Below are 21,289 nucleotides of genomic sequence, written 5' to 3' on the forward strand. Positions count from 1 at the left end.
CAAAATCTTTGGCTATTTAATAGGTCTGGTGTGATATGGCTAGGCAATTTTTCAAGATCATAAGTAGTTTTTAAAGTCCCTGTGTATTTTGAAAAACAATCTTTTTAAGCACTTTGCTTTCAAGGCCTAATGATCAGGATACAGGATCTCCACGGTAACCAATCTCAGAAAATCTTGGGCTGGCTGTCAACTCTTGCACCGAATCTGCCTGAGCCATTACTGCCTCCCTTGCTGTGTCTTCAAGGCCAGCATTTCACATACATTAGGCCTAGGCCAACTGCATGACTGCTCTCTGGGTTTATGTTTTCCTGAAAAGATGGTGTAGCAACAATGTTGGTATATTTTCTAAAAGTTATAAACACCATTCTTTTTTTAACGGACATTCAAATTCGCATCCCGTAAAATCCAACCCTTTGAAGTGCACAGGTCAGCAATGTCCTAAAGGATATTCACCAGGTTGTGCAACCATCACCTCTATCTCGTTCCAGAATGTGTTCAACATCCCAAACAGAAACCCAGTATCCATTAGCAGTCACTCCCTGTCCCTCCCTACTGCCAGCCTCTGGCAGCCACTAATCTATTTTGTGTCTGATTTTGGCTCTTCTGGACAGTTCCTATAAACAGAATCATGTCATTTGTGGCCCCTTGTGACAAGCTTCCTTCACTTAGCTTGCTTCCAAGATCCATCCATGCTATGGCACGTTAGCGGTACTTCGTTCCTTTTTATTGCTGAACAATCTTGCGGTGTACGGGCAGACCACAGTGTGCCTATCCCTTCATCTATTGATGGGCATTTGGTTATTTCCACCATTTTGGCTGTTATAATAATGCTGCTATGGGTATTCATGGGCACGTTTTTGCAAGTACAAATTTTCGCTTCTCTTGAATCTGTACCTAGAGGCGGAATTAACTGAGTCCTATGGTAACTCTACGTTTAATTTTTTGAGAAACCCTCATGCTGTTTTTCAAAGCGGCTGCACCATTTTGCACTGTCACCAATAGTATAGGAGCCTTTCAAAAGGGAGATATTCTTGCCAACACCTGTTATTATCCTTTCTATTGCAGCCATCTTAGTGGGCACGAAGGGGTATGCCATTGTAGTTTGGATCTGCAGTTCCCTATCAGCTCATGAAAGTATCATTCTTAACTAACACAATAACTAATTTCATTTTTTCACATGTTAAATTCTACCTCTTCTGCCGTATTGTAACAGAGTTGCAATTATAGTCTCCCTCTCTTTTTCAGAAGCAATGGCCCAGAGAGGATGCAGTAAACTTTAGAACAAGATGTCACGCCCCAAAGGTGTGTCTCCAGGATTTGGAAAACTGCTGTCAGAACACAGACTCCCACAAATCACTGACTGGCTTCTGATATGAACACACTTTCCCTGCTGCAGGCACCGGACCAGAAGAATCAGAATCCCACTGTGGAAAAATAAGCTCACAATTCTGCAAATCCTGAATGTGTCACGACATGTACCATACTCAAAGCCTGTTTATTTTGAGATGGCATCTGGCTGAGCCAAGAAATGGAAATGGAGCTTTCTCAGAGAGATAGGGGACCAACTGATCAAAAGCAAAGTAAGAAGGAGAAGACAAAAATTTCTGCAGAAACCTTGGCATTAAGCGATAAAATCTGTATCGTGAAGCTCAAGGCCCAATCAGACTTTCTGCCATCTCTCACTCTCATACTCCACTCTTGGGAGACTTCTCAAAGTTCCTGGAGCATACTATGTTTTGCTGACCTACAGGTTGTTCCTGCTAGCCAGCGTGCCGCCTGCCTTCCTTTGTGTTTGGCCAAAGCCTCCCCATCCACTGGTTTCAGTTTAGACATCCCAGGCGCCCTTAGTCCTTGTACTGGCTTCCTATTGCCGCTGTAAGAAGTCACCACAAACTCTGCAGCTTCAAACAAGACACATTTACTGTCTTACTGTTCTGCAGGTCAGAAGTCCCACTGGACTAGGGCTGTACTCCTTCTGGAGGCTCTAGGGGAGAATCTATCTCCTCGCCCTTTTCAGCTTCTAGGGGATGCCCCATTCCTTGGCACATGACTCCTTCCTCCATTTTCAAAGCCAGCAGTGTAGCACCTTCAAAACCAGGTCTTCTCAGACTCTGACCCTCCTGCTTCCCTATTGCAAGGACTCTTGGAGGGAGCCTGGGTGGCTCCGTGGGTTAAAGCCTCTGCCTTCGGCTCAGGTCATGATCTCAGGGTCTTGGGATCGAGCCCCACATTGGGCTCTCTGCTCAGCGGGGTACCTGCTTCCTCCTCTCTCTCTGCCTGCTTCTCTGCCTACTTGTGATCTCTGTCTGTCAAATAAATAAATAAAATCTTAAAAAAAAAAAAAAAGGACTCTTGGAATGACCCTGGCTCACACAGATAATCCAAGATCATCTCCCACCTCAAGATTCTTAACTTAATCATATCTGCAGGGTGCCTTTTGCCAAGTAAGGTAGCGTAACTATGGGTTCCAGGAATCGGGATATGGACATTTGTTGTGGGGGTGGGCACTGCTCTGTCTACAGTAGTCCTATGATAATGCCACAGCATTCTGAGCAGCACAGGGACCTGTTTATTTGAAAATGTTGCTTTCATAAAAGGGTCAGCACCTCATGGGGCCATGCCTGCTTGTTCCACATATGTCCCTGTGTCACGTTCACAGCCGGTACTTGATAAATACTTGATGACTTGCCTAGCTGAGTGGCCAGTTTGGTTTTCCTGGACCAGAGTTCCTAGGGGACAGAGGAGGTAGGCTAAGGTTATATTGTAAAAGCCCCTGAAATGACTCGCTAAGCAGTTTGGGTTTCATCCTGTACATACTGAGTCCCAGGAAAGGTTTTTGCTCAGAAAGTTAACATGATTACAAAGTGTCTTTGGAGTAAAAGGCCATAAGCCAGATGGGGAGAGGAAGAAATTGAAGGCAGGGTGGCCAAGCAGGAGGTCACAGCCAATGAGGACACGGGCTAGGCGGCAGCAATGAGAAGGAAGAGCTGGAGAAAGACGTAGGAACGGGGATACATTCCACTTCAAATCCATTTCAGAATGGAGCAAATGAGAAGTAAACACAACAGGACTGAGTCACTTATTTGAGAAGGCAGGAGAAAGCAGAGGGGAGCACTGGAGATGCCTGCAACCTGGGAAAAGTAAGCAGGTGGAAGAATGGTGGCACCAGGCAAAATTAGGAATGCAGAAAGAGAAGCATGCTCACAGGGAAGGGGCATGACCTGCTCCGCTGCAGACGTGCAGAACATGAGGAGTCCAGCTGACACTGTGAGCAGACGTCCAGGAGGAAGGCAGAGATGTTAGGAACTCAAACATGTTAAGCATGTCCCCAAGAGAGATGATGGCTCAAGTCACAAGACTGAATGAGATCATCACAGGAGAATGATTTGAAGGAAAAACAGAGGATCGAGGGGATCGGTGGACAATGAACCAGCACAGAGACAGAAGAGCAAGAAGAGACACTGGAGATGGAGAGGCGGCAGCTGTGACTCAGGGTGGTGGCATCACAATTCCAGACTTCAAGCTCTATTACAAGGCTGTCATCATCAAGACAGCATGGTACTGGCTCAAAAACACATAGATCAATGTAACAGAATAGAGAGCCCAGAAATAGACCCTCAACTCTTTGGTCAACTAATCTTCGACAAAGCAGGAAAGAATGTCCAATGGAAAAAAGACAGTCTCTTCAATAAATGGTGTTGGGAAAACTAGACAGCCACATGCAGAAAAATGAAATTGGACCACTTCCTTACACCACACAGAAAATAGACTCAAAATGGATGAAGGACCTCAATGTGAGAAAGGAATCCATCAAAATCCTTGAGGAGAACACAGGCAGCAACCCAATTGACCTCAGCCGCTGCAACTTCTTCCTAGGAACATTGCCAAAGGCAAGGGAAGCAAGGGCAAAAATGAACTACTGGGATTTCATCAAGATCAAAAGCTTTTGCACAGTAAAGGAAATAGTTAACAAAACCAAACGATAACTGACAGAATGGGAGAAGATATTTGCAAACGACATATCAGATAAAGGGCTAGTGTCCAAAATCTATAAAGAGCTTAGCAAACTCAACACCCAAAGAACAAATAATCCAATCAAGAAATGGGCAGAGGACATGAACAGACATTTCTGCAAAGAAGACATCCAGATAGCCAAAAGACACGTGAAAAAATGCTCCACATCACTCGGCATCAGGGAAATACAAATCAAAACCACAATGAGATACCACCTCACAGCAGTCAGAATGGCTAAAATTAAGTCAGGAAATGAAAGATGCTGGTGAGGATGTGGAGAAAGGGGAACCCTCCTACACTGTTGGTGGGAATGCAAGCTGGGGCAACCACTCTGGAAAACAGCATGGAGTTTCCTCAAAAAGTTGAAAATCGAGCTACCCTATCACCCAGCAATTGCACTACTGGGTATTTACCCTAAAGATACAAACGTAGTGATCTGAGGGGGCACGTGCACCCGAATGTTTAGAGTAGCAATGTCCACAATAGCCAAACTATGGAAAGAACCTAGATGTCCATCAACAGATGAATGGATCAAGAAGATGTGGTATGTGGTATATATACACAATGGAATACTATGCAGCCATCAAAAGAAATGAAATCTTGCCATTTGTGATGACATGGATGGAACTAGAGGGTATCATGCTTAGTGAAATAAGTCAAGCAGAGAAAGACAAGTACCATATGATCTCCCTGATATGAGGAAGTGGAGATGCAACATGGGGGGTTTGGGGGATAGGAAAAGAATAAATGAAACAAGATGGGATCGGGAGGGAGACAAACCATAAGAGACTCTTAATGTCACAAAACAAACTGAGGGTTGCTGCGGGGAAAGGGGGTGGGAGAGGGGGTGGGATTATGGACATTGAGAAGGGTATGTGCTATGGTGAGTGCTATGAAGTGTGTAAACCTGGCAATTCACAGATCTGTACCCCTGGGGATAAAAATACAGTATGTGTTTATAAAAAAAATGTTTTTAATTAAAAAAAAATAAAAAGAAGTCCAGCCAAAGGAGGTCTAAGAACAGTCCTGGAATCGTGGGACCTTCAAGAGAACTGTTTCTGTAAGTAATGGGGATGGAAAAGAGATTGCCAAGGAATAAGGTGCTTGTAGCCACAGACTTTTTCCAGGAGTTTGGCACTTTATACTGAGAGTCCAGAAGAATTTCCAGGTAGTTCTGCCCTTGGCTTATCTGAATTTGAGCTTAATCCTTCCAATCTGTAGCTTTAAGGAGGATGCTACCAAAGGTCCTTCTTGAGTCTAAAACTTGCTCTTTCCAACCTGCAAATCTCTAAATTCTGGTGAAAGTTCAATCTCCAGGTATCTGAGAAGTTACCTTCACATTATTCTCCACTTAAGTTTAAAATTACTTTAGGGATGAACTCTAACAGAGGGATAATCCAAGAGAGAGCATATGAAAGCTGAGTAACTATCTTCCTAATTTGTCAGTTCTCACAACATTATGCTGATTTGAGACATAATTCTTTGTAAAACGCCCTTTGTCAATTTCATATGCGAAGCTGTCTTACTGGAATTACTTTCTCTTTGGTGACACCAGTGAGCCTCTATTTTTAACAACAGTATTCATCTCTGCCTACACTTTAAGTTTTAATTCCAGTTTCCACCATTATATATTTACCACTCAATTTTTCCCTACACATATATTTAGACACCCCACATTTTCTTCCTATCCTCAGTATCTTTTGGAAAGGCTTTTTTTTCCCTCCCAATTCAGAGTTCTGGTTGACATATACTAGAAAAGAAGAAGAAAATGACATGAGAGAAAAAGTACTGGAAAACAAAACCTAGAATTCTATTTCTTGTATAAACTAGCACATTACACAAAGTTCCTCAACTTCAGTGCTATTGAAATTTCCAGCAGGATAGTTCTTTGCCACAGCAGCCTGTCTTACATGCTGCAGGATGATTAACAGCATCCCCGGCCTCAACCCACGAGATGTAGGTAGCGACCCCATACCCCAGCTCTGGTGACCAAAAACGCTGCCGGGTATCGCCACATGTGCTCAGGGTACAAACTCACCCGCAGATGAAAACCACTAGCCTACAGAGACGAACCCAGTAGTAGTTCAATAATGCCAGGAAACAATTTGCTAAAGTGGAAAAGAAATACAGAAGTATTGTGTTTATATGCCAACTCCCATCTGTTTGTAGGATGCTTGGCATGGTTTTCCCATGCCGGCCTCCTCTGAATCTCTGTACCCCCTGTGTGTTTCACTCTGCTAATGCACTGTCTCCCACCGCCTCACAGACACCAGATTGATCGCTCTAAAATACATATCTGATCATGTTACATCCTCATGCTTTTAAAACAAATCACCAATTTCTCCCATTCTCTAGCACAGGGTTTCTCCACCTGGGCACGCCTGACATCGAAAGACGGAGAATGCTTTGCTGTGGAACTGCCCCGTAGATCACTGGATGTTTAGCGGCATCCCTGGCTTCTCCCCCACTACATGCCAAGAGCACCTGCTGCCGTGGCAAACACACTAATGTCCACAGAAGATGTCCACGCCCTCATCTCTGAGACCTGTGAATATGTTAGGCTCTGTGGCAAGGGGAGTTAGGGATGCAGATGGAACTAAAGGCTGCTCATCAACTGACCTCAGAACAATGAGATAGCCTGCGTTATCCAAGTGAGCCCGCTGTAATCACAAGGGTCCTTAGGAGAGTCAGAGAGAGAAAGGACTATGGAAGAGATGCAACAAGGCTGGCTTCGAATATGGAAGAAGGGGGGCACTGAAAAAGCTAAGGAAACAGATCGTAGAGCCTTTGGAACACAGTCCTGCCAACACCTTGCCTTTAGCCCTGCGAGGCCCATTTCAGACGTCTGACCTCCAGAACTAGAAGGTAATAAATGTATGTTGCTCTAAGCCACAAAAATATGTGTTATGGCAGCAATAGGAAATTACTACATCACCACCCCAAAACTGTCTTCAGACATTGCTAAATGTCCCCTGGGGATGAGGTCACCTGCAGGTTGAGAACCATCAGCCCACAAAATGTCCAGTCCAAACTCCTGGGACTTCCAACTTCAAAAGCGCTTTACGCCCTTTCACTTCCTTGCAGATTTACTAACAAGAGGGGCCTGGGAGCGTGGGCCATGAGCTCTGGCCTTCCTGCCATTGGCATCCATGCCCAGAGTCAGTTATGATCCCCCAAATATGTGCCTGATTTCTGGTCTCATTAGGTTACTATAAAGACAGCCACTTGCTTGCTACATAACATAAGCCACAGATGTCCTCACCTCCTCCTGCAGACCAGCGCTGCACTCGAGCGCCACTAAGTCCTCTTCGTTGGACACCCTGACGTCACCGACTCCTCTGTGCCTTTGCGCGTCCACTTCTTTCTCTTCCACCAAGGAATCACCTCCCTCCTTCTTCTAAATGGCAGGCACCCCAGAAGATCAAGTTCAAGTGTTCTCTGCACAGTGAAGCCTTCCAAAATTCTCCAAAGCACAATGAATCATCACCCTCCACCCACCCCACACACAGCCCAGTCCCCCACTGTCCTGATCCTTCTGCACTGTACCTACCACTCAACTCATCTGTCCTCCTCATTAGACTGTGAGCTCCTTAAGGGCCAACACCATATCTTAGCCTCTCTGTATTTCTGGTACCTAGAGAAATCTTGCGCTTGAGAAGTGCTTATGGCAGGAATGAAGAAAAGAAGTCATGGGTAGAGAGAGATCGTGTTAATTACGGGTTCTCAAAGCCGGCAAGCTCCAAGTCAGCTATGAGCATAATCGGTAGCTCTGACCCGTAAGCATCAGGAGAATGCCAGGGTTGGAAGGAGACCTCACTCCTCTGAGATCAGAATCAGGGACAGAGCTGGGCTTCTAAGAACACGAGTTGAGAAGCACGTACCAACTGGGTCACCATGTACCATTTATTCCTTTGCCTTCTCTCTTTTTCTACTCAACAGGTATTCTACCCAGCATGTCCATGAATCCATTTTTGTTAAAACAATCCTGAAATACATAGTAAGGAAATACTAATAGAGTCGTAGCTGACTTTGTTTAATACCTCCTTGTTTTAGGCCATAAAAGGGCCATTTGGGAGCTCTGAGTGAACACAAGGCACAGAACTACAGGCACTTATGGGAAGCTTGGGAGCGGGAGCCACTTTAGGAACAATTTAGTTTAAAACCAGAGAAGCTGCTCAAAGAACTATGCAGAAATAACTGTGATCCATCCCTGGCTAGACCTGAATGAGGGTGAATTCTCAGGTCTGGCTACGGATTCAGTGGAAGATAAACAGAACTGTTCATGAACCGTGAGAGGCACACATGACCAAAGAGAGGTCCATGTGGTTTTAGGAGGGGACAGAGGCCTCAGGGAAACTTCATGCCAGCTGAGAGCAATGACATGGGCGCGCGCTGGATAGGTAGCACGAGGAGCCCACATTCAGCTCAATGGTGCAGTGGTTCTCAGCTGGGGCAATTCTGTCCCCCACAGAACATTCGGCGGTGTCTGTAGACATTTGTCACTGGCACACTGGTGGGGAGGAGTGCTACTGGCATCTAGCGGGTAGAGGCCCAGGACACTACTAAACATCCTATGAGGCACAGGATGGCCTCTACCACAAAGAATCATCCGGCCATAATTGTCAACAATGCAGAGGCCGAGAAACCCTGAGCCAGGGCAACCAGGAAAAGCAAAGCAACCCAAGTACCCCCTCCAGAGCCCACGTGAAGTAACCTTGCAAGGTGTCCATTTGCTGGACTTTTGACATCATTGATAAAGAGACACTTTTAGGAGAGATGAGCCAGCTCGTTTGCAAGTGAAGAGAAGCAGTGCCCAACCGCATGAATTTCCTTGGTTTTTGAGATGGTTCCAAAGCCTTAAACCTTTGAAAGGCAATCTAGACCCTTAAATCCCAGACCCAGGGGTTAAATAGGATATCTGGGCCTCTACTAAACAAAACCAGCCTCGGACATTCCTTCCATCCAGTCACTCCATGTCTGCTTTGAGACTAAAGAAATTGTGTGCGCGCACACACACATACACCCACGTGAACATTTGATGAGAAAATGTTCTTTTGCTAGATGGCTATGTACTAAGTTTTAACCAGTGCAAAGAGGTGAAAGTTATGGTAGACAAGCTAGCCAACTGCCCAGACACTGCACAGAAGAGTGAAAAGCCACCGGTATTGCAGCAGTTCACATACTTGTCCATTGATGATGAGATTTTAGTGGATAAGAAGATAATTTCTAACCAGCCGTGATCATCTATAGCAGAAGACCTTTTGGTCGTAACGGCAACAGCATCTGGATACTATATTTCAAGTATGTACAGTTGTTAAGAAACGCAGAGACATTCTTAATGATGCAATCGGGTTTAAACGTGAACATCAGTGGCTGTCCAATCCAAGAATCTGGCTTGCTTTTGCATTTCTCTCTCCTCTCAACTCACAGGATTATTCTGATAATGTGTGCTTCTGCTGTACAGCAGGAATTCAGCCCCTTTTAAAGACCAAGAGAAATTCAACATCTAGATTTTTTATCCTCTTCCTAATGCTGAGCTCTCTGGTTCGGAGAGAATCTCTCGTTCTCGGACTTGACTTTTCTTTCTACTGCCTATCTTCCTTAGGAAAATAGGCAGAACAGTCAGCAGGGTTTGTTCGTTTTTGTAATCCATACTCTCCACCCAACAGCAAGTTACTTTGACATAATAACCAATATTTTATTAATATGTGATACTAATATTTCTGATTAACACTGTTGATTTTTCTAAGACAGTCTATTAAAAGCCAAAATTTCATAGTTATCTCATGGTAACAGAGCGAGGTATGATCTTGGATGCTATTTTCAAACTGTTTTTCTTGGTTGCGTTTCCTTTATTTAGTCCAAATCTCCAGCAATTACATGGTATTTCATTTCATTTCTGTAATTCTAACTGTACTTTATAATATTTAATTACAACTGATGGAATCTCCCTTCCCTTATGGAAAGAGATCCAAGGCAAATCTATAGAATTTGTGAACTGAAAGAGATTGGAAGTTGTTCATTTCTAAAACAACTACTATTTATTCTCTAAAAGCATGCTGCCTTCCAAGTACCCATCGACCACAGTTTCCCAAGAGCTCTAGTCTCCATTCTTCTTAACCAGACAGCAAACATTTTAAAGGTACCAAATAGCTCCCTCTCAGTTCCCTGTTTATTAAAGATTCCCGATTCACATATATTTCACTAACTAGTCGTTGTCCTTAGTGGAACTTGGGGCATATTTCCACGATCTCTCATAGCCTGAACAGAGATTCTTTTTCGCCTAGATTAAACTAGTATTAAACAAGTATTTTATTAATATGTGATACTAATATCATAGATACCTGAAATTAGACCTGTAGAGAGAAGAAAAGATCAAACTAGAGAATTCTAGTATTTACGCCCCACTCCACCCAAACACACACACACACACACACACACACACACACACCAGCACCCTCCAGAATAATGTTTCTGAATTCTCTGAAGAACAACCAGATGGCAGACATATTTCAAAACACATTACATCCAATCCTTATAAGAGCACAGGAATTAGATCATTTGAGTTCTGAAAAATATCCCCAGTGCATGAAGGGATCAGACGACCCTCGGACACCGCCCGCAGCACGGACAGGAAAGCACACCAGCTCTCCCTGCAGCTCCCACCACTGCTCCAAAGTGAAGCCAAGAAGTCCTAACAAGACACACATGGGTGGCCACTAGGGACATCCCATGTCCAGGCACCATTTAACCAGCCAAAGAGGGACAGCCACACCATGGAGACCTCTCAATGGGTCCCTGGCACTGTAAACGTGATGGAATGAAACAAATGCCCTGGGGGCCAGCCTTGGGCCATGAGAATGCACAGCACCGGACCCTACCTACCTCGGACTTCCACACAACGTAGGGGTGGCTGTGGCTGTTGGGGGGGGACTGGAACTTCCTCTGCTGGAGCCACCTCCTGGGAGAAGTGAAGATGCCATTAGGGCCACCCCCCGAGGAGCAGAGGATGGCGCTGCGGCCACTGCCAGGCCCAGCCAGGACTGAAGGCAGGTCCCAGGCCATGCTCTTCTTGAGGCCACCGCGACCCAGGGGTACCTCATAGTCAAAGTGAAAACTGCCAGAAGGCGACTTCTCCTGCGGGGTGCTTGGCGTGGAGAAGGATGAGCAGAGGGGTCTAGGGGGTGGGAGTCGGTTGGCCCGGGGGTGTGGGCCCCTAGGGGAGGACGCCGAGCGGGAGCCCAGACCCTCGGCTGGAGGCAGCGGGGAGCAGAGGCGGCCCCCGGTGGCCCCCCGCGAGCTGCCCTCCACGCCGGTCTCGCCCCCGCAGCCGCCGATCAGGGCCGGGTCCAAGCTGCGGGTCTGGCGCAGCTTTCTCTTGGAGAAGCCCTTGGCCGAGGCCGAGCCACCCGAGGCCGGCGAGGAGCAGGAGAAGACACTGTGGAGTAGGCTCTGCGCGGACATCCCGGCGTGACTGTGCCTAAGGGCCACCCTCTTCCCGCTCTCGGGACGCAGGCGATTTGGAGCCGGGAAAGGAAGGGGGCTCAGACTGGGCTGCCAGGCGGAACTGGCCCGAGGCTGGCCGAGGGCGGTGGAGGGCGGTGGAGGGCAGTGACAGGCTCACGCGCCACCAGCGCGCTCCAAGTGCCCCAGCGGGTGCAGAAGCAGAAGATCCATCACCAGCCTTCTAGGGAAAGAGGTCGGATGGCCTCCTGCGGCCACTAGAACTTTCCCCCAGAGCCCAAGTCTCGAAAGGGGTGAGGAAGAGGAGGAAGGTCAGGCGCTCTCTGGGTTCCCAGCTCCAGCCCGCCAGCGCCACTCCCCCTTCCCAGCCGAGGCAGGAGACGCCGCGCTCCCGCTCGCTGGCTCTGGACAGCCTCGAAGTCTTCAGCAAGCTCCTCCTCGCGCCCTGAGGACGGTCCCGAGGGCTGGGGAGGAGGCCTCCAGGGCGTGCGCTCAGGGCGCGTCCGTCTGTTGCGCTCCCCTGCAATGCGAGAGGGACTTCCTCCGCTCTGAAGTTGGGCGCCCGAGCTGCGCCTGGGCTGTACGGTCCTTGTGCCCCGGCCCCTGAAGCTGCGCGTCTGGCCTCCACTTGGCTGCTGTGCCCACTCCTCCGACTGGCTAGGTGCGAGAGTGTCTCCAAGCTCCAGGATCCCTCGCGGTGCAAACCTTGCTACGAAGTGGGGACACGAACCACGCTGCGCCTAGGGCCTCCCGAGGGCTGAGTGGCTACGGTGGGAGAGAATTCCTGGCTGCGCTCAGGGAGCTATGGAAAGAGCCCCAGGGGCGAGAGTCTAAGCCCCACCGGATAAAGGCTCTGGATCTTCGCAGCCCAGCTGTGGGCCCAGAGCTGGAGCGGAGCGGTCCCCGCACGCTCACGCTGGAGGCAGAGGGAAGGGGGTGGGCGGGCCGGGTAGGGCGGGAGGGAAGCCAGGTCTGGAGCTGGGGCGGAGCCAAGAGCAGGAGAAAGCAGAACGTGGGGTTTTCCAGGCGCCAAACCCGGCAGCCGCGCTGTGAGAGCGCAGCTCGCTGCTGATACCCGGTGTCCAGGGGAGATAGCTAGTGAGGACGGAAGTTCGGACCTTCTCCCTGTCTCCCCTCCCCCAGATAGAGGGGGCGCCAGCTCCACTCACGTTTCTGGAAAGGAAAGGAAGTGTCAGATTGCACCCCACCCACTGGTGTCAGATGGGCAGCCCAGGACGGTTGCTCTAAAGTTGGAGTTCAATCTCCTGTCCTCCTTTTCCAACCCCTACAGCTTTTTCTTTCTTTTCTTTTTTTTTTTTTTTTTTTTAAGGGCAGATTTTCAGTTCAAAAGCAGTGACTGCAAATGAACGGGCTGGAGATGGGGACCTACTATGGAGGTGGGGGGAATCCTGGCCCAGTAAGGGTCATGTGTGAATGTACTCGAGGAGGAGGGGTGAGTGAGAGGCAGGCGCCCAAAGCAGCGTCCGCCCAGAGGCTTCGGAGATTGGCGCTCCCAAGTGATAGGTCTCCCGGTTCCGCTCTGGGACGCCTCTGGGCGAAGTGCACAGCGGCCACATTCCTGAGAAGCTGAAGAAAGCTGGCGATGTCAATGTTCCTCACTTGGAAACAAGTCTGGAAGCAGCTTTTCCAGCTACTGTCCAACCCCTGGAATCTAAAAAGCTCAAAGCCTCGCCGGCCTCTTAGCGGGCTTTGTGATGTAACATTTAGGTTTTGCAACGCAACTTATAACCTCCTCAATAGGGGAGCAGAATGTTGGAAATGCCTACATACTTTTTTAAACTATGTTCGTGTGTCCTCTTACCCCTTCAGGGTGAAGAGAATCATATATGAATGTAAAGGTAACTTTTCTCTACCATTTATCGTATTAAAGAAAAAAAACTTACAATGAACTTACAAACAGGTGTTTGGCACAAATGTTCACCTTGGTATGGGTATATAAGAATTGTCCAAGTTTGATTTTGGAAGATTTCTTTTACTCCATATAAAATTTTCAGGGGAAAATTTTGTCTTTTTCAAAAGTATGTTTGATGTTCCTAGATATCCAACTATCTAGGAAAGAGGTACTTCATGAAATCTAACAGAAGAATCCAACATCTCCACAAAAGGCTTCATTGGGCCCCCAGGATCTCTGTTACACAGGTTTTTGTAAATGTGGTGGGACAGTCTGTATCCAGGGATTTCCTTCTGGTGACTTTATGACCTATCTGTTGCCTGAAGACACAGTGAGTTATATATTCCCCAAGACTCTCACCGCTGTCAATCGCTTAGCACACTGAGACTGAAGTACTTCCACTGGCTGATGATTACGTGTGTATGGAGAAGCACAGATTTTCACGTTGCTTACTTCCCTGCCTGACTACACACGCCAAATTACATTTGGGGGACTGTTGGCGTTTGCTCTCTTCCCCCCTCAAACAAGTCACATTGGAAGTAAAAGAAGGAAGGTCTCGCCTGCCCTTTCCTTTCTTAACAACACCCTAATAATGAAAACACTGACGATCCTTTTTTTTTTTTTTTTTTTTTTTAATTTTTTATTTTTTATAAACATATATTTTTTATATACATATATTTTTATCCCCAGGTCTGTGAATCACCAGGTTTACACACTTCACAGCACTCACCAAATCACATACCCTCCCCAATGTCCATAATCCCACCCCCTTCTCCCCAACCCCCTCCCCCCCGGCAACCCTCAGTTTGTTTTGTGAGATTAAGAGTCACTTATGGTTTGTCTCCCTCCCAATCCCATCTTGTTTCATTTATTCTTCTACTCTAGAACACTGACGATCCTTACCATTCAGATACCATTGCATGGCATTGGTTATGCCTCACTGGATCTTGGCATTTGAAGTAGATGGTTAACAAAGTCACACTTCATAGAACCTCTTATAACTCAAGGTGGTTGAGCAAATGTAATTTATGGTTCATATATATTCTATTCCTCTAAACCCATATGATGACCATGGAATTGAAAATGCAACCCTGCCATGATTATGCCAGGCTTCTAAGAATGTGCTCTAGATACAAAGTCATATATTCCTGGTTATGGATGTTGAGAACCAATGAGCGGAAGGACTCCTCTACTGGTACTGGGGGCTTGGGGCAGACACATCCAGTTAATTCATCATCTTGTTTCTTTTTTTTTTTTTTTTCATCACCTTGTTTCCAATGGGTCTTGACCCTCTATTAGCCTAAAGCTTGCCTCACTGTGGGAAACAATGAATAAATTGTTTTATATATTCATAAAATTAACTTTGGGCTCCTTTTTCAAACCCCAGTGTAAGCATGTGAGCTTTTAAAACATGGGGGGAAATGTAGTGGTACTTATGGGGAAAAAAAGCATTCATAAGAAAATTATTTGGATTTTTAAAATATTTTTGAACTATCTTGATTTCCAACCTGACTGCTAGCTATTAGGTTTATTTTGTAGTCATTGTGGTTTGTGGCATATTTATTCATTCCTAGTTAAGGCATCCGATTTTACTCTTGTTTGTTATATAATCCCTTTGCTTATACAGACCCAACTCACATTGGCCTTTCTGATTGACTGCCATCTGGATTAAGGAAGATCTGGGTTTCACTCAACAGTTTCAAAAATGGCTGGTTGTGTTACATGCTCCCCAGAATCTTTCTTGCAATTCATCAGCCTGCTTCATAAGCAATATAACCAGTAGTCTAGAAATAAATGGCTTTTAAATATATATACTTTAAAAATCAGATCTCAGGACTTTGCTCCTTTACGAGGACATTTGCTATTGAAAAGTAGTGTCCACGTTTATTTCTTTCCCTCAGAACCAAAGTTAATCAAAGCCTTAGGATACCTGCTATTAAAGGGTAGCACAGCCTGTTCACTCTTCATTCCGCATTATAATTATCTTAGAAATTCAGTACAAAAAATATATCCCATCTGGTCATGGCACAAGAATATTCTAATGAAAGTTCTAGAGTCCTTGGTCTGACATTAAGGTATCCTCTTATCAAGGACCCTTGAATACTCATCAGTTTCCTTTGTGTTCCCTTGAGATGTTGTTCTACAAACACATACATCTTACTACCAAAGGATATATTCTGTTAAACCTAAATTTCCCTTTTCTTAACTTTATCCCTTGAAATTTTTCTTATCTCAAGCCAAAATTCCTCTTCCCCCTTGGTGTTTAGACCCTCAAACTATTTGTAGATTTTTATCATGCCCCTTGGGTCTGACTCTGTGGTTTGGCTACACTATAAAGTTCATATTTTGCTTTAAAACCATCATTGTAGATGATCTCCTCTGGAGTTCCTCCAGTTGCTTATTTCTTTTGAGTTCTGATGTCTAATGTTCGAGGTTGGGGCATCCTATTTTGCCCTTGTTTGTTATATAATCCCATTGCTTATATCGTCCCCAATCACATTCAACTTCCTGATTGATTGCCATGTAATATTTCAGGTTTCTATATGATTGGCTCCCATCACTGACTTTTGCTTCATTCTGCCTGTGACTCTCAAACTGAGTGTGATCCCTCTGATATCATTTCTACATTTTTAGTGGTATCTACGGTTCACAGCACCTCACTTTCTTATAGAGGAAGTCCAGAGTTCTGTCTCTAAGTTCCTGAAACGTGAAAGGGGGGGCAGGTTTTTAATCTATGTGATGTGGACTATATGAGAACTTTACAGGACTTAAGAATGCTAGTTACATTAAATAACCAGACTGCTCCATACTCAAACTGCTTGATTTTAAGCTAGGAATTTTTTGCAGCTGAACTAAGATTGTCTCTTCTGAGTCCCATTGTAGCATCTCCCTGAATGAATATAATTGCCTAGTCACTTAAACTACCATTGATGGATGTCAGTGGAGGTAAATCTAGAGGCACAGGATAATTCCATATGGGTAAGATTAGCAAAAACTCACTGTCTTAAACACCAACCCAGCATTGAGGAAGAGTGATCATTTTCCAAACATGAAAATATTGTTGGGGCACCTGCGTGGCTCAGTTGGTTAAACATCTACCTTTGGCTCAGATCATGATCTCAGGGTCTGGGGATTGAACCCCACTTTGGGCTCCCTGCTCCGTGGAGAGTGTGCTTCTCCCTTTGCTTCTGCCGCTCCCCCACTCATGCTTGCTTGCTCGTGCTCTCTCTCTCTCTCTCTCTCTCAAACTCTTAAAAAAAATTGTCATAAATATTCCCTAGAAGGTGAATATAATGATTTGCAAGGTAGAAGGACATTTGAGAGCTTAAATCATAATCTATACTATGATGTGAGAAGACTAAGACAATAAGTTCCACTCTCTAGCTTAAAGAAAAATATTCTATTACCAAAAGAAATATTCAGGGAGGGAAAATCTTCACACAACCACTAAAGGGAAAAAGCACTGAACATATCTATACCATTTATTAACTTGAATTTAGTGTTGTACTCAAGGTCACTTATTCAAACAGCTTGGTCCTGACCTTTTTAATCATAACAATATAATAACTAACACTTGTTGGAACTTACTACATGGCAGGCACTGGGCTGAAATCATGCATGCACTATTGAAATCGACACACACACACACACACACACACATATATACACACACACGCAGAGTTAGAATACTTAACCCCCAATTTTATAAATGAAGAAAACCAAGACCTGGATCAGTCCCACAGGTCACCCCCTGGTTAAGTGGCAGAGCTAGTATTCAGATCCATGTCACCTAACCTTAACCTCTAACTCTTGCAGGACTAGAACTGCAGATTAAGAAGCCCTTCATTTTGGAGGTGCTTTGAGATCCCTTCTGGATGGATTTCGATTTGTTGTTTTCCCATCTAGCTGTGTGTCCTTGTGTACATCATTTCACGGCTCTCGATCTCACTTCCCCATCTGCAAAATCACATCCACTTTGGAAGGCTGTAGAAATGGTGGGGGGGGGGGTCCCACTGTATGCAGCATGCTTAGCAAAGGGCATTCCAGATAGAACGAGCACAATGACAGGAGTTACAACTATAATCTATACAAAATCTATACATTCTAAATTACTTTATGAATCCAAATATATTGAATGACCAACCAGCCCTAATGTGAGTTCACCTGGCCTAACACCCAAAAGACCTATCCAAATCTTTCCAATTTGCTAATGAATCATTTTAAAATATTTGAAAAAGAATTGTGGTTGATTCTGAATAGTCATAGCTGGGATTTTCACCACTCCCCCAAGTTTTCATGAGGTGCTATCAATACCAACTAAACAATACCAACATAGCCTTTCAAGGTAGGGCACTTGAGGGGCGCGTGCATGGCTCAGTGGGTTAAAGCCTCTACCTTCATCTCAGGTCATGATTCCAGGGTCCTGGGATCAAGCCCTGCACTGGGCTCTCTGCTCAGCAGGGAGCCTTTTTCCCTTCCGCTCTCTCTACCCGCCTCCCTGCCTACTTATGATCTCTGTCAAATAAATAAAAACTTTTAAAAAATGGTAGGGCACTTGAGTTAAACGAAGGACTATTTGGGATTCTCTGTATTCAGAGAGGAGTATAGGAAATGTTTTGCCTCCTACTACATTTATATACCAAAAGGTCAGTTTTTTGGCTCAATTTCACATTGCCCAGACCTAGAAACATGAACCCTCTCTCTCTAAAAAAAGGCATGCAGATGAGGTTTGAGGTATGATCTCAGGATCCTGGGATGGAGTCCTGTGTTAGGCTCCAAACTCACTGCAGAGTCTACTTAAGATTCTCTCCCTCTCCCTCTGCCCCCACCTAAAATAAGTAAATAAACCTTAAAAAAAAAAAGTCAAGTTCCAGTATGGGTTTGAAAGAATCTTCCAACATCACATCCTAAATGTATGACCATCAGCACTTTCGGTTTGGGCTTTGAAACTTGATCTCAAGAGACTTTTAATAATAATACAAGTTGGCTGACAACCAAATTCTGTTTCAATTTATAAAATTTTTATTTTTTAATTTATTTTGGAGGGGACAGACAGGAGGAGAGGGACAGAATCTTAAGCAGACTCTGTGCTGAGCGTGGAGCTAATGCTGGGCTCCATCTCACGACCCCGAGATCATGACCTGAGCCGAAACCAAGAGTTGGTGGCTTAACCAACTGTGCCACCCAGGCACCTCATCAGTTTATAAACATTTTGAACACACACTTTGTGCCAATAGCGTTCCTTCTTTGTTTTGCTTTCTCCTGTCTTTGCAGGTAAAGGTGCACTTGGAGTCTCAAAGTCGTTAATTTTACCTAAACCTGCTATATGGCTCAGCTGTACTTACTTTCTTAGTTTTTAACATCTTCCCATAGCATGTTTTAGACTACTTTTGAGGATGAAGAATTAAGTAATGGGGCAGCTCAGTCAGTTAGATGTCTGTCTTCAGCTCAGGTCCTGATCCCAGGGTCATGGGATCGAGCCCTGCATCCCCCCATCAGGCTCCCAGCTCAGCGGGGAGCCTGCTTTTCCCTCTCCCTCTGCCCCCTCCCTGGCTTGTGCTCCTGCTCTTTCTCTCTCTCTCAAATAAATAAATAAAATCTTTTTTTTTAATTAGGTAATAATGTAAATGACTTTTAATATTTTGTTACTCTAAAATTTTCATAATCTAAGCATTTTTCAATATTTTTTATTTTTAAAAGTAAACAATGTAAAATTTTTGCTTCTGAAATTTGCATTTTCCCCAGAATCCTGACTTCTCATCATTGAATGGAAACAGGAAAACCTATTTGCCCAACATTTTTTCTAGTGACAAGACAGGGTGGGGCATGGGAGGGAAAAAAGAAAACCAGCTGGTACTGTGCCTAGGGTGTATATTTTTTCTCATCCACTTTACTGAGGAATAATCTAGATACAATAAACTATATCAATGAGTTTTGACAGCTGTAAATACCTATGAAACCACCAACACAATCAAGTCCAGAACATTCCCATCACCTCCTGGGTTAGTTCTTATTAATGTTCCATGAACACTGACAACTAGATTTTACACCATGTAATGGTTGAATTATGCCTTTAGTTAATATTCAGAGGGAGGGAGGGAGGACTAAATAGAGAACAGAGCTCTTTGCTTCTTGTAGTGGGTCAGATTATGTCTCCCCAAAAGACATGTCCAAGTCCTAATCCCTGGTACCAGAGAATGTCACCTTATCTGGAAATGGGGTCCTTGCAGATGCAATCAAGTTAAGATTAGGTCAGACTGGATTAGGGTGGGACCTAAAATGACTGGTGTCTTTATAAGAGAAAAGAGTGGTGATTTGGACACACACACACACACACACACCACATGAAAAGTGAAAATGGAGGCACAGATCAGAGTGATACATTTACAAGCCAAGAAACACCAAAGACTGCGGGCAACAACCAGAAGCTGGAGAGAGGCATAAAACAGATTCTCTCTTGGAGACTCCAGAAGGAACCAATCCTTCTGACACCTTGATTTCCAACTTCTGGCCTTCTTAACTGTGAGAGAATAAATTTCTGTTGTTTTAAGCCACCCACTTTGTAATAATTGGTTGTATTTCTTAAGCATAGCATGCCACAGCTTGGTTCTCATTGTAACAATTTAATAAAACCCAGAACCAAGAAATTCATTGAGCAAAAAGCAATCATAGAGAATTTTAAAAATAAGGCAAGAGAAGAGCTACTCAATGGTTCCAAATACAGTCACATCCTTGCACAGCAGCAGCTAAGCCACAGCTGGGTCCCATGCCTGGTTCTAACCCTCCTTCAGGATGGAGTTCAGTGCGCTTTTCCCCTTTGGAACCTTCTGTCCGCCCATGCATCTGTTTCAAGAAAGGTGTGGGGGCTCGGTTTTTTTGTAACTGGTCAGCAACACAAAGAAGTGTATCACTAGTTCAAGCCCAAAAGAGACAAACTTGGAGGGCTATGAGGCTTTCGATTACCTTCTTTAGTGCCTAATGCGCTCTTCATTTAAGGTGCTGAGCACACACCTGGGATCCAAGCAAATTCAAATGCCAGAAGAGGCCTGGGGGGAAAAAAGGCCTTTAAAAGGACAGATGGGAGCTGATCAAACTCTTCAACAGGCATGGAGAACCAGTGCCCAGTAAGGTTTCGCTAAAGAAAATCTCGAGGGATCCGGTTGAAAAAAGCAGAGCTGCTCAAGTTCATAGCTGCATGTCCTTCATTTGCCTTCTGTACGATTTATTGGGAATTCCTTGGGTATTTTTCACAGTTCACTGCTTTGTGGCATGACACAGATTAGAGACATACCAAAGAACTCCCACCCCCTTTAAAGATACAGGAATGAAAATAAGACACTCACAGGTTGTAATAAGCACGCTGTGGATCAGGGAGCTAAATTTAAGGGGTTTCCCCCCTTTTTAAATAGAAATGGCTCCAGAAAGCAGAGCTATAAAGTTGCCAAATGCAGACTGTGGGAAGTCACTGAAGGTTTACACAGCAGTGAGGGAAAGCTGCTGCTTTTCCCAGATCTAACTTTTAGTACAGGACTGGCCACTAACTAGAACAGTCAACTACCCTTGTGCAAGATAAATCCGTATTCACCTTCCTGGTCTCAGCATCAGAGTGACTCTCATGAGGAGCTCTCTCCCTGCCTATTCCTCCTGCCTCAGCTAAGTTAGGTCCCTGTTACATGCTCTTTGACTCACAGACTTTTCCTTCGTCATAGCACTTGCCAACAGAACGGTAATTACATGGTATTCATTAATGCAATCGTATATGTTCAAGCTCTAACAGCCCCAAGATCATGAGTTTCATGAAGCAGGAGCCACGACTGATTGGCTTTCCCTTGTATGCCGAAGGCTGAAACAGCTCAGATCACATAAGAATAAGGGCTCAATCCATAATCATAAATCAGC

At 45.0% G+C, this 21,289-nt stretch overlaps 1 protein-coding gene across 1 annotated transcript in view; it reads right to left on the bottom strand.

Annotated features, from left to right (window-relative positions):
- Positions 1-12,410, bottom strand: part of ARHGAP6 (Rho GTPase activating protein 6) — a 479,046-nt gene extending 466,636 nt beyond the window's left edge. Inside the window, exon 1 of the mRNA XM_059157791.1 lies at positions 10,900-12,410. Within this exon, the coding sequence (XP_059013774.1) occupies positions 10,900-11,478 (579 nt within the window). The 5' untranslated portion in view covers positions 11,479-12,410. The remainder of the gene's footprint in view (positions 1-10,899) is intronic.
- Positions 12,411-21,289: the final 8,879 nt, after the last annotated feature.

The sequence above is a fragment of the Mustela lutreola genome, chromosome X (genome assembly GCF_030435805.1).
Source record: "Mustela lutreola isolate mMusLut2 chromosome X, mMusLut2.pri, whole genome shotgun sequence".
Classification (NCBI taxonomy): domain Eukaryota; kingdom Metazoa; phylum Chordata; class Mammalia; order Carnivora; family Mustelidae; genus Mustela; species Mustela lutreola.